Below are 13,132 nucleotides of genomic sequence, written 5' to 3'. Positions count from 1 at the left end.
CAAAATGTTCGTAAGCATGGGTCAAAGTTTTCTGTGGAAAGTGGCGTACACCTCTTTCAGGCCTCGTTTTGTGCCTCTACTGAATTAGTTTCTTCCTATGACCCATAGGATCCAAAATAAACACAAAAAATGTGCCAAAGTTTGGATCAGTTCAGAACAGTTTGGGTATTTCAAAGAAGTAATTTTCTTCTTCTTCACTGCTTTCATCACTGCTTTGAAGGGGGCAGACTCAGTTGGATGAAGGTCCAATCAGAGTTTAGCAGTGTTTGAATTCAAATGTGATGACAGTTGTGGGGTTGTTTGCTCATGTTGCCAAACCACTGCCGATCAGATGCAATCAAAACACACCCACACAGCTCTTATGAAGCACATCAGCTTAGTTTAAAGTGTTTTTCACAAATAACAATTAAAGATGTTTTTTAAACACTAAAATTGTTGCATATTTACTAATAAAAACTAAATTATTATAATTTTTTGGACTGTTTTCTTACATGTCACAGACTAAATGATTACAGCTCTCCTTTGTGTTCATGAATGAGTCTGAACTCTTTCTCTGTGAGCTATTACAGGAGCTGCATCACAGCTTTATTTATTGAGTGGGATAACAATAATATGAATGAGTTATGTATGCCCACACAAGCATGTAGGCACATCCACACACACAAACAAACCCTTAGATAAACACACACACACACACCATCCGCGGTGGAGTGGAGACAGAGGCTAGTCTCAGAGTGCTGAGTCATCGATGCAGCCGCACCAGTACTGCTGTTTCTCCTCATCTGCTCAACTGGAGTTGATGCGTCACACTGGGAGCCTTTTTTTTTTTTTTTTTTTTTGGTTCCTAAAACGTGGCCCTAATCTGCAGCGAGTTTTCCACAGCCGTGCACCACATGAAAGGCACAAGGCCGCTTTCATTTAGTGTCCCTTAACCCCAATAAGCTGGGCCGCCCGTGAGCAACAGTCAAAAAGTCAACACAAAAGGAAAAAACCCACAAAGCTCCCTCGAAAAACTCTATAAAAACGTCAGAGTTGGTTTTAGTTAAAACTGAAATGTGCCCCAATTTGAACTGTGCTCGGACATGTTCCACTAATCTTCGATTATTCATTTATTTCTCCTATTTAGGTGACATTTAGATCACAAGTCAACAAGACTTCTCTGCAAACATATTTATCTATATCTCCTCTCTGCAGCTTACAATCTCCTACATTTCCAAGATCCAATAACTAGAATGTACTTGTCAAAATGTACTAGAATCAAGTTTGCTGTGAGCCTGTAATGCTGTTTTGTTGAATGACAACTAAAAAATCCAGACAACATTCATGTCCACTGGAGGCAGCAAGAATAGATCTAATCACGTCTCTGTTTTGACTGACGTCACTACTTATCTGATTTATCAACAGTTACTTGGAACAAAGCAACAGGCGCAGTTTTACAGACGAGTGTTTGATATCGCTGCCAGGAAATCAACATTTTTAACCGTCGTGTAGAAAAAATATCAGAACCGTAGCATCAATTTCCTCCGCGAACATGCCGAGGGAATAAAATACTGCCAAGAAACTTCAGATCCCGTTCACAAATTTAAGCCTCGGTCATTCATCAATTCTGAAGCCTGTGCCCTTTACAGTGAAATAAAAAACTTGTCCAGCTGCAATCCAAGCCTAACTCTGTGTTCCACGGAGAACAGCCCGACAACAGATCCACATAAGGTCACACCTAAACTAAAAGGCAGCTTTGTCCCATCAGCAGAAAGAGAAAAACCTGTTGCCTTTAGTTTGACCCACATGCCTGGGTTAAATCCACCTATTTGACGCCGGCTCTTTTGTCCAGGAGGGAGAAAGTGAGGCATGTTGGACGGCTGTAGAGTCATTCAAACTGGAGAGTGCAGTCAAAACAGGCTGTGGCCTCTGATAAAGCTAAGACAGAGTTAAAGATACAGAGGAATGTGCTTTGGCTTTGTTGAGAAATAAAATCCTTGATGGTGCACTACAACGCAAAGTGTCAAACCCTTCAGATAATAAAGCGCAGTCACAAGTATCAGGTGTATTGTCTGAACAAGACAACAGCTCGTACTGGTGGACTTGAAGCAAAGAAAAGGCAAACTGAAAGATGAGACTGTCTCTTATCTGGAGACTGTGGCTCATGATGACCTTTGCTGGCAGGCATCTGCCCCGCTAATGCATCACATTACCTTTAGTAGTATATAAAATAAAAATGCATTCTAGTACGGCAGAGCGATGCGGCTGACATCAGTGTAACAGTATTTAGTAGGGATGGTTCTCTATTAAATATTAATATCAAGGCTGCAACTAATGATGACTGTCATTACGGGCTAAAGCTGGGGTAGGCAGAAATCTGGAAAAGGAAAATACCAGTAATAATAAATACACCCTCCACGGGCATATGCACATGCTTCAGTGTTTCCCATATAGTGACTTATTCATTCATTCATTCATTCATTTTCTGTAACTGCTTATCCTGTTAGGGGTCGCAGGGTGCACCCTGAGGCAGGGTTCACCCTGGACAGGTCACCAGACTATCACAGGGCTGACACATAGAGACAGACAACCATTCACACTCACATTCACACCTATGGACAATTTAGAGTCACCAATTAACCTGCATGTCTTTGGACTGAGGGAGGAAGCTGGAGCACCTGGAGAAACAACGCTAACCACTGCACCACTGTGCCACCCATTGATTTATTTATTCTTAATTCATTGTTCAGTTGCCAGCAGCTCATTCGCTCAGCCCCTCCTTGCACCACTTTCTCTCTGTTTATCAGACTACAAATGAGACAAGAATTAGCTGCCAGCCACCCCACAGTCCATCCGCCTCACTCCCCGCCGCTGTGGACTTCACAGGAGGAGAGCGGGCTGAAGATACTTGCACCGCGGATCACAGCGTCGATGCCTGCCTCTAGCACAGTGGTTCCCAACTGGTCCAGCCACAGTTTCCAGATTTCTCCTTAGTCATTAGTTCAAGGTCCACACAGTTTAATACATTTAGTGTCATACTTGTGTTTGGCCGTGTCGTTGAGTTAGTTTGCTGTCTCTGTCAAGTAGCGGTCTGTTAGTCACTAATCTACAGCAAGAAATGGCACTTCAAAATAAGAGCTCTGTGCCGGAAATTCACTGTATTTAAAAATAATAAATAAATTTTTTAAAAAAAAGCGTGTTTCTTACAAACGTTTGGACCACGACCCACGAGTTGGGAACCACTGCTCTAGCTAACGTTGGCTACCCGGAGTGGGAATCACCTGAGGCCCTACGATACTATCACGATACTTAAGCCAAGATACAATATTATTGCAATATTGTACTGTAGTATTGCGATAAAACACATTGCGATTTATTACCCTTTTTCAACTGTAAATTGTGTCCCAAAAGGAAATCTTTATCTACATCAGTTTAATCCAACTGGATAAAAAGGTTTCAGTCTGTCCATCTCACTTCACTTCTTTATACTGCAGCAGCAAAACGTATCTTGTAAAATGAAAAAGTAGGTGACCTTACTATTGTATTAGGCTACCTAAAGTTTAATTTGTACTTGTAATATTAAACATTTATAAAATAAAAAAACAAACAATACATGGCAGTTTGGTTTGTGTATCAATACGATATTGCCATATTGCCCTATTTAAACTGCTCTGGCCTGTCTACTGTTGCTGCTTCCTCTGCAAGCTGCTTTGCAACCTGCCTCCACCCCAGCTCCTCCTTTTCATGCTGTGTCTGACTTATCAATGTCATTTCTGTTTGTCATTGATGCTGCTCTGTTCTGTTCCTGGGGCGTCTTTACTGCTGCTCTCCCTGCCTTAGGCTTTCCATGTAGGCGCATGGAAGGGCAGAGAGGTGTACTCTCTCCACCTCAGGCTTTCTGCATAGGCCCCAGGAAAGGCAGAGGAGCCCCAGAACGGAGCCATACCACCAAATATAACACTGTAAATGGAAATAAAGTTTTCTTTGACTAAAGTGGTCCTGACTGAATTTTGTTTTTTGTCAGACTCTCTTTTTGATGAGTCTGTCTTCCTTTGTTGGGTGTCTTTGCAGTGAAGGCAGTTGTTGTCAATGCTGCAACTTTCTCTGCATTCCTTCTGGATTCTCCACCACTGAATCAGGCTCTCACCAAAGGGACGTGCACTCACATCTGCATTTGTAGAACAGCCAACAGGAACGCCCTCTCTCTCTGAAACGACCTGTGGTCTGCCAAACCTCCCGTCACGGGCTAGATTTTCTAAAGCCTGAAACCAGAGCCAAGAGGAGGTGCAGGAGTCTAGTGTTCTCTTAGACCAGTTGAATTACAATATGCTTTCACTATGCTATGATGCCAAAACTGATCTGCCAACCTTATGTTTAATCTATATTCTTTACATTTAATTAATGAATTAATGAACAAATACTAAAAACGTCCCATCACAGGTTCCTATAGGTCATGGTGACATCTTCTACTGATGATTTATCTAACTCAACAGCCCCAAACACAACGACATTCACTTTACTATCAGTGAAGATTAAGAAAACCAACATACAGTCACATTTTTGAAGCTGGAACCTGCAATTTATTGATAGGAAATTACAAAACTTCTCTTTAAAATGCCCAAACTCTGGCTGGCTGTGGCTGCAGATGTACAGATGGGAAAAGCAGTGATCAAGTTGCGCCGAGCTTGGACGTAAACCCGTGTCTGAACCAGTTTCAATGTTTTAACACAGCCCTGGTGATTACTAACAACAAACAGATTGTTTGTCTTTGACTGGGCTGAAGAATTCGACAGGGGCCTCTTGCATTCACTCACTAACTAACATTTAAAATCACAGCTGGAAGGGGGTCAAAAGCTCCCCAAAAATCTGTGTTAAACAAGACCCTTAACTAAATGAAACTTGTATAACTTTTATTGAGTAAAGTGCAGGCCTGAATTGGTGCAATCAAAACGAGGCACGCACCCCTCTGTGAGTTTTTATCCCTGACGTAAATTACTGGTCATAATGTTGGAATAATAATAAAGTTTTACACCCTTCCATTTCTCGCTCTTATATATATATATATATATATATATATATATATATATATATATATATATATATATTTTTTTTTTTTTTTTTTTTTAAATGTCACTGCCAGATACAGCCGACAATCTTGGCTTCCTGAAACCAGATAGCATCTACAACAGCAGGGAAGCCGCTCAGATTATTTGTGTACAACAGTGCCTGGAACGGTTTTACACCTGAGATGGCGATAAGGCATTCACCAAAGTGCTTATTTGGCCCACAAACAAAACAGGCTGCGGCGATAAGCGTGGTGTCTTTGTTGTCCGCAGATTTAGGGCCTGAGGTTCGGAGCGGAGTATTTGCTCCATGCGGCGAGGATGAGCAAATGTGACTGTCTGCGAAAGGGCCTCGACTTCCTGCGTGACACAGAGCAGATCTGAAGTGAGAAGTCCGCTCCAGCTGGGTTCAGTCTCTGTTTATGTCCCCACGATAACCTGCCTTTTATCTGAGAGGGTCAAACTGGAGTCAGAGTCGTCGGTAGAGGCGGCGTGATTACAAGCAGATGACAAGACGAGCACTCACTTCCTAGGGAAAAAGCGTGGATTGAGCTGTTGACTCTGGTGAGCGTTTAAAAAAATTATTTACCTTGCTGAACGTTTGACCTACTTTTCCCCCCCGTGTGTGTGTGATGTTGAGATGGTGCAATAAGCGTCACCAGATGGCCAGACAAGAAGCGTGCATGTGTGTTCAGTGCTGCATTCCTGCCTGTGTTGCATACACTGCCTGACCTATACTGTGTCGACGAGTCATGCGTGGAGCCCACATACACACAAGCTCACGTGCAGCTCCGCTCAAAGCCTCTGCTTACAATAACAGTCCATCTTGATCGCGTTACATGCCCGGGCAGGGCGCTGAAGTCCACAAGCCTACTGTAATTCAGTTTCGCATGTGCACCTCGTCTTTCTGCAGTCTCTCAGGTCAGTCAGTCAGTCGGTGAGTCAGTCGCAGTTCAAAGCTGCGTCTTCGTGAGTCTCCGACCACCTGAGCTCGGCTGCGACTTAAAAATATCTGACCTTTCTTGAATCGGAAGCCAAGTGGGGACAGTCCCACCCAGCATGCCACACCAGGGGGGAAAACCAACAAAACCATGACATCAAATAAAGTGGAGAGGCTGCCGAGGCGGAGCTATGTGGTGAGTGTGAGCAGTCAAAAAAAAAAGAGGGGGAGGGGTGCATCAGGGTCAGGAGGTGGAGAGGGAGCAGAGGGGGAGGGGCTGCATTTTACATTTCTAGGCAAAGCAGATTCCTAGATTTCAAACACTACCTGGGAGCACCAGAGGAGCTTAAATCTGAATGTTCTTATTTCAGATGGTACTCATTATATTACTATATAATCTATTTTTGTTTTTATATGTTTTAATGGTTTAGCTGCTTTCTATGTTGCTGACATGCTCACAGAGTACACACCAGAGAGATCCCTTAGATCATCAAATAAAGGTCGACTCATTGTGCCTGAAATCAACTCTCAATCAGCTCATCATGGTCCATTTCTCTGGAAATCTTTTCCACATGAAGTATGCTCTGCTGAAACAGTGTTTTCTTTTGAAAGTAAACTAAAAACGTATCTTTTTTTCACAAGCTTTAATGTATATTTTATTTCTTTTAGGAATTAGCATTATTATTGTTATCTTCCTTTTTTTTAGAATAATGATAATATAGTACTCTCTTGTTTTGTTTGTTTTCATCATGTCCTGCTTGTTTTTATATATTTATTGCTTTTTAATCTTATGTGATACTTTATGTTTGTCATGTATGATGTATCTTCAGCACATTGAGTTTACGCTTGACATATGAAATGTGCCATATAAACATGGACAGCAAATAATATACGCAGAGTTTTGTTCCTAACAACTTATACTACAGGTGATTTGAGGCTTGATTTGAGTTTTATCCAAAACTCAAGGATATTCAGTTCCTAATGACTAATTTCCCCTGACGTTTAAATGCATTTTAAACTTATGCTGCGTTCCATTTACCTTGGAAGTCAGAGGTTGGAGCTGGGAATAACATCACACCTGATACAACATGTGGGAGAACCAAGATGTCGGTGGTGGTACCAGTAGCGACACTACAGCAACACGTTCACAGACGGAAGCTGGACAGGACTACGTGTTTTAATGAGACTAATGTGCTAATAAACACTATAATACTACAGCTTTCACTACTGTTGATGCACAGAGCAGCCATATTGGATTCAGAAGTCGGGGTTGGTGAGGTTCCTCCAACTTTCAGAGTTGGAAATCAGACATCAGGGGGTGTTCCAGTTGAAATTTTAGATGGAAACTCGTGAATTCTGACATCCCAGTAGAAATGAAACACACCATTAGACTAAATGACTCGTCTAACAGTAAGAAAACACTCGGAGCACAATTTCACCTTTAAGGATAAATATTGTCCAAAAAAATGTTGCATATGTTATGAGAGCCATCTGAAGTAGTTAATCGCATTTTTCAATAATCAAATCATATTTTGATGGTGTTTTTGGTGACGTCCAGTGAGGGTAGCAGTGTTTTATCGACTAATCGTGCACATCCCTGGTAAATATTCATAAAAAAAGAGAGAAGCAACAAATATTAATTTCTGGGAAACAATTATTTGGCAGTTTTGCTTGATAACTGACAATTAATTGTTTAATTATCTATTGATTCATTCTCCATTGAGCAGCTAAACAACCATAACTTAGAGCCAGGTGATGAGGAGAAAGTCAAATATCACAATATTTTTAACAAGTAAAAATCAGTAATGTGGATATAATAACTATGTGGGTAAAGGCAGATGATACAACAGCTAGAACAGTCTGATAGGCTCAGACATTTACATCACTTTACCGTGATGCAGCCTTTAAAACTAGAGAAAGACGACACTTAAGATATCCAAAATTTAGTACGTTATCTAGACTCCTAACGATATTAATATCAATATATTGTCCAGCTCTACCATCACCTGATGGATCAGCTCCTCGTCTGTCTCAAGACGAGCTTATCTGTGAAATCGTTTAACTGTAGTTGACAGTAAGTAGGAGGAAAGGAAGTTGCGATAACTGTGTGAGCATGTTCGTCCTTACCTCTTGAAAGCCTCTGTGGGGTTCCTCTCACACTCTCCAGGCTGCAAAGTGCTCTGCACAGCTGGGTCGCGCACCTTCTCCTCATATCCCGGCACCAGCCCGCTGCGGCAGATCTGAGCCACCAGACCTCGGATGAACCCGCCGACACACAGCGTGTCCGAGTCGTCCGCCCGGCAGAAGTGGAAGGCCAGGCTCTGCTGCTGCAGACCCCGGTGTGTTCCCTGGGCTGACGTGGGCCACAGCAGCTCCGTGCACAGTGCTGTTTTCCCGCTGCCTGGACCCCCCACCAGCAACACCCCCCAGGAGCTACCTGACTTTGTGGATCCTGCTGTCAAGGTGCCGGGGTTGGACGCACCCCCGCCGGGCGTCAGCGGGGGCTGCTTGCTGGGAGTGCTGGTCACTCCGCTGAGGTTGTTGGTTTTCTCCTGGAGGCAATGTTGGATCTTATGGAAGACCCACTCCCGGCAGTAAAAGCGCTTCCCCTGCAGCAAACTGGTTTGGGCCATTTTGATCTCGTGCTGCTGTTCCACCTATTCCTCCTCTTCATAGGGGTCCCTCCATTCTGACCCTCACATTTTCAACTCCAGCAAAGGTCGGCTGTAAATCTGAACATCCATTTCGCCAGGTGAAAATGTGCCTCTCAGAGAGCAGCTTGCAGTCTCACCGTCCTTGGCGTTGATGTTAAGAAAAAGCCCGAGTGAATGCAACTTGAGTGAAAGTAGAGAGGAGGAGGCAGAGCTGCTGCAGATGGCAGGAAAAGCAGGCGAGCTACGGTGCGTTACAGAATATCTAGGTCAAAATAAAAAAAAAAAAAAGGAGGAAATCAAAATCGAGACTCAAACCATAGATTTTCCACCAACTTTTTCCACAGCTTTCCCACTGGATGAACTGAGTGCTCCTTGTTATTATGAGTGTGTCGCCTTAGCATGGCGCTGGGCATGGCAGGGCACCCGGCTCTTGAGTGCATCCACTGGCAAACTCAAGCCACCACCGCTTGATACAATTAGCCATGGGAGTTGCTGATATATTTCCGCTGATGCATTTCAGATGCTACCGGGGGTGACCAAAGCGCGTTTCCATTACATTAACATGGAGGAGACTGCCAGGACAGAGTCAATCTCTCCAATAACACACGAGGCCTGGCTCTTTCCCTGGAAAACAGGAGACAGAAATAAAGGCGAGATTAGGACACATTTCAAATGCAACTTCATGCTTTACGCTAATGCACCGTCTCACTGGAGGAGACGTTTGTTGACATGCAGTCTTGGAGGGGAGGAAGTTGTAAATCAGTGCAGTTATTGGCTTACGATGCACATTACTGTTGCAGATATTCCTGCAGCAAAACATCTCCCACACAAGCTGCAACAGTTTGCCACTTTTATACTATATGATGCACACAGTTGTGGGTACTCTCCAGCCCACAGAGAAGGGTTAACTCTGTTCCTGCAGCAACAAAAAGGTGGTACGTTTTGTCGCTTTCATCCTCCACATCCCACATCACCGCCCGCCTGCCCTACAACTGAATTCTTGGCAGGGGTTCGTCCAGTTTCTCTAGTCTATCCACTGATCCCCCCTTCCTTCCTATGTGGATTTAAATCCCAAACAGGCCACATCCGTCCTGAACTGTGGAGAAGGGGAAAGTCCAAACGAAAGGAAAGAAGAGGAGAGACAAGAGGAGACGAGAGGAGATGAGAGGAGAGGACCCCTTTTTCCCTGCACTCACAGGGTGGAAGTGCGATGTAACCCCACCTAAAAAAGGGGGTTAATGGGTTTTTAAGGTGGCAGAGATCTTTATAACAGAAAATATGATAGTGTGTGATTAGGAGGTGGTGTTCAAGTGCCATGATGATGGATGTGTAAGAGGGGAAATGGCATTAAAATGTCAGCTCTTCTTGATTTCTGGTGCTTTGTTTTAAAGCTTAACCACCTTTTCATTCAGCCTTTCATCACTGTCTGCTCGCTACATTGGTGCAAATGCAAATATTGCCCAGACACACACACACTCAAAGAGGGAGAAACACACACACACACACACACACACACACACACACACACACACAGTCTTGCTGGTTACTTTGTACCGCTGCCAAATAACAAGGTTTACCACGGGCTGCCATGCCACCTTTCTGTTTTTCCAAGGCGCTCCCTGCCCCTCCGACACAAAGCTCAGCACATACATGTGAAATAAACCAACAGTCAGTTGTTTCCAGGCGAGAGGCGACAAATAATCAATCAAACGACATGAATCCACTCCGGCAGCACAAGTCTTTGTACGGCCAGACAAACCTCACCCATTTCAGATGGGATACAGTTTACACCTATGGGGGCTCCTCTTTAACAAACACAGCCCAGCGAACAGTTGCATGCTTTCAGGAGAAAAACCCCCAAATATTAAATGTTAAATACACCCTGTGGTGTCACTGCAGCCCACACAAACTGTCCCTTAAACTTCATTTAAGCCAATTGTGGAGCGGTTCAGTTTGTGGCCACAGTTTCAAACCGTTTTCCTCTCACCTCTCGCTGATTCCCTCTTGGTGTGTGTTTTGGGGAGGCTGCTGTTTCCGTAGTCAGCTCCTTCTCTGTCCACGTTATGAGAAGCCTTCAGGTATAAAGCCGTGTCCTCCGGTTTAAAAGGAGTAAAATCGCATTTAGGAAGCGTCTTTTCTTTGAATCGGTGTTTAGTGTCGGTGGCGGCTCCTCCTGCTGCCCGACACAGCTCCACAGTGAGCCGACTGACTCTCCGCCTCCAAACACTCTACATCTCTCTCCCCTGCATACTGAGCATACACCATAATGAGCCGCGCAACGTCTGCTGGGAGTTGGAGTTTTCACCACGTGTCGCCATAAGGAGGTTACTAATGTTTGACTGAGTGTTAAATAAGTGCAAATGATCTATTATCTTCTCTTAGAATAAACATTTAATCTCCATTGACTTCTCTTATGGTAGTACATATATTTAAAAGTTTATCAATAAAATAAAAATAATAAAAATCCCGACTTAAACACCATAAAACAAGCAAGATGGGATGCTAATGTTAATTTTTTTCCATGCCTTAAAGGTCCACTGTGTCAGGGTGCTTTCAAAACTGCCTTAATTGGTTTGGTGCGTGAGTACACTGTGGCCTACACTATTGTCAGCATTTATACTTGTGGTGGTGTGTCTGTGTCACTCTGCAGTTACACCTCCAAAAACACTGGTCTGCAATGGGGTTTCTGTGAAGTGCTGTGAAGTTTAGTTGATTCAAAACACACATTAAACACACATTAAACATGACCGTTTCAAACACAAGTACACAAATCAGCTTCACTATAACTCGAAGCATTCACAGACAAACACTTGTCTTTATCTGGACACATCTTCCCCACAAATACAACATGCTAACGTTATTAGCACAAGCCTATGGCATTTTACATTGTATAAATTAGCCTAGCTGCTAGCAGAGATTTCCTCTACTCATATGAAGCCAGGGACAACAGCAACATTTAACAAAGGTAACGTTACAAAATTCATCTCCATTACAACTCACAAGGTTCACTGACAAAGCAACTGTCTTATACTAAACATGTTTTCCAAACAATATAACATTATTAGCACAAGCCTATGGCATTTTACATTATGTTAATTAGCCTAGCAGCTAGCATACTTTTCCTCTACTCGTATGAAGCCAGGGACAACAGCAACATTTAACAAAGGTGATGTTACAAAATTTGTCTCCATTACAGCTCACACGGTTCACTGAAAAAACAACTGTCTTATACTAAACACGTTTTCCAAACAAATACAACATGCTAACGTTATTAGCACCAGCCTATGGCATTTTACATTGTATAAATTAGCCTAGCGATAAGCAGAGATTTCCTCTGCTCATATGAAGCCAGGATAAATCACACACAAGACTTGAAATGATATTTTTGTGGAGGCTTTATTGTCTTCACAATTTATTGTTTCTTATCTGTGAAATTAAAGTAAATAAAAGCTTTGTTTCCACTGAGGGAAATGGTTTCAGCTCACAGAAATAGACAGGAGGTCTGTGTCACCACGAGGTAAAGTTAGTCAGGCTATGGTGTGGGGTACAGCATTGATTCGATGTGGAAGTTTAAGTCCAGCCTAAGTGCGGTTCGTTTGGGCAGGTGTGAACACAGCAATCGTACTCAGGTGTGCATCAAAACACCTCGTTTTCAAACTGTATGGTTTGACTAAAATGAACAATGACAGCAATATAGTCCACGATGAGCAGCGCTAAAATCAACCTGCGTAGTTGTCCCTCCACTGTGACATTAGAAAGTGTCACATTTATCTTGCAAGTGTACTCTTCTTCAACGTTTGCTTTACTTCCTGGATTTTTCCCACATGGAAATTCTGACCAATCAAGAGCAGCTTTCTCACACAAGGCATTTGATCTGGTCCGCTTGTAAATGCTGCCGTGAGAACACGAACCAACTCTAGGCAATTATACAACTTAGCAAAATGAGTCCCTGATTCAGACCAAAGGAGACAACTCTAGGTCTGAGAGCAGCATTAAACTGGTATTGATTCTTTTAGGTCTTTCCAGGTGGCTAAAATATGTTTTGCTGCAGCCCTGCCCACAGCACTGACTGATGTGTTTTAATACTTTTTATTATTTGTTTGTTTATGGTACCCATGACCTCCTGAAGAGCAGTATTGATACTGAGTAGACGTCTCAGTGAAATGAAATAAATTGATTGACCTGACTGAAATGTATAATGAGTCCCATAACACTCTGAACGTTCCTCTTTTTTCCGCCGTCCTTGTCCCTCCGCAATCTCACAGAACATATAAAATCCCGCCATAAAAATATTTTATTAAAAGCAGCATCAAAACAACTTCGACTAATTTTTAAGAAAGCCAGAAATCTGAGGATGAAAGGTAAAATCTAAACACTTTTTAGTGAACGTGTGTTTATGCATCATGGTGGCTGGTTGGTAACAGAGAGAATGTGCAAACATTCCTGGGTTGAAAGCTGCCGATGTTTCTTTGATGCTACAGTGAAATATGGCTTTT

The 13,132-nt window shown here is 42.9% G+C and overlaps 1 protein-coding gene across 2 annotated transcripts in view; it reads right to left on the bottom strand.

Moving 5' to 3' along the window:
• ankrd50 (ankyrin repeat domain 50) overlaps window positions 1-10,847 on the bottom strand; it is a 57,288-nt gene extending 46,441 nt beyond the window's left edge. For both annotated transcript variants that reach the window (XM_049585418.1, XM_049585419.1), the window contains exons 1-2: window positions 10,624-10,847; window positions 8,110-9,260 (exon numbers count right to left, since the gene is read on the bottom strand). In XM_049585418.1, the coding sequence (XP_049441375.1) occupies window positions 8,110-8,615 (506 nt within the window). In that variant the 5' untranslated portion in view covers window positions 8,616-9,260; window positions 10,624-10,847. The remainder of the gene's footprint in view (window positions 1-8,109; window positions 9,261-10,623) is intronic.
• Window positions 10,848-13,132: the final 2,285 nt, after the last annotated feature.

The sequence above is a fragment of the Epinephelus fuscoguttatus genome, linkage group LG9, assembly GCF_011397635.1.
Source record: "Epinephelus fuscoguttatus linkage group LG9, E.fuscoguttatus.final_Chr_v1".
In the NCBI taxonomy this organism is placed as follows: Eukaryota; Metazoa; Chordata; class Actinopteri; order Perciformes; family Serranidae; genus Epinephelus; species Epinephelus fuscoguttatus.
The sequence above is the reverse complement of the archived record's forward strand: the minus strand, read 5'-3'. Positions and strand labels throughout refer to the sequence as shown.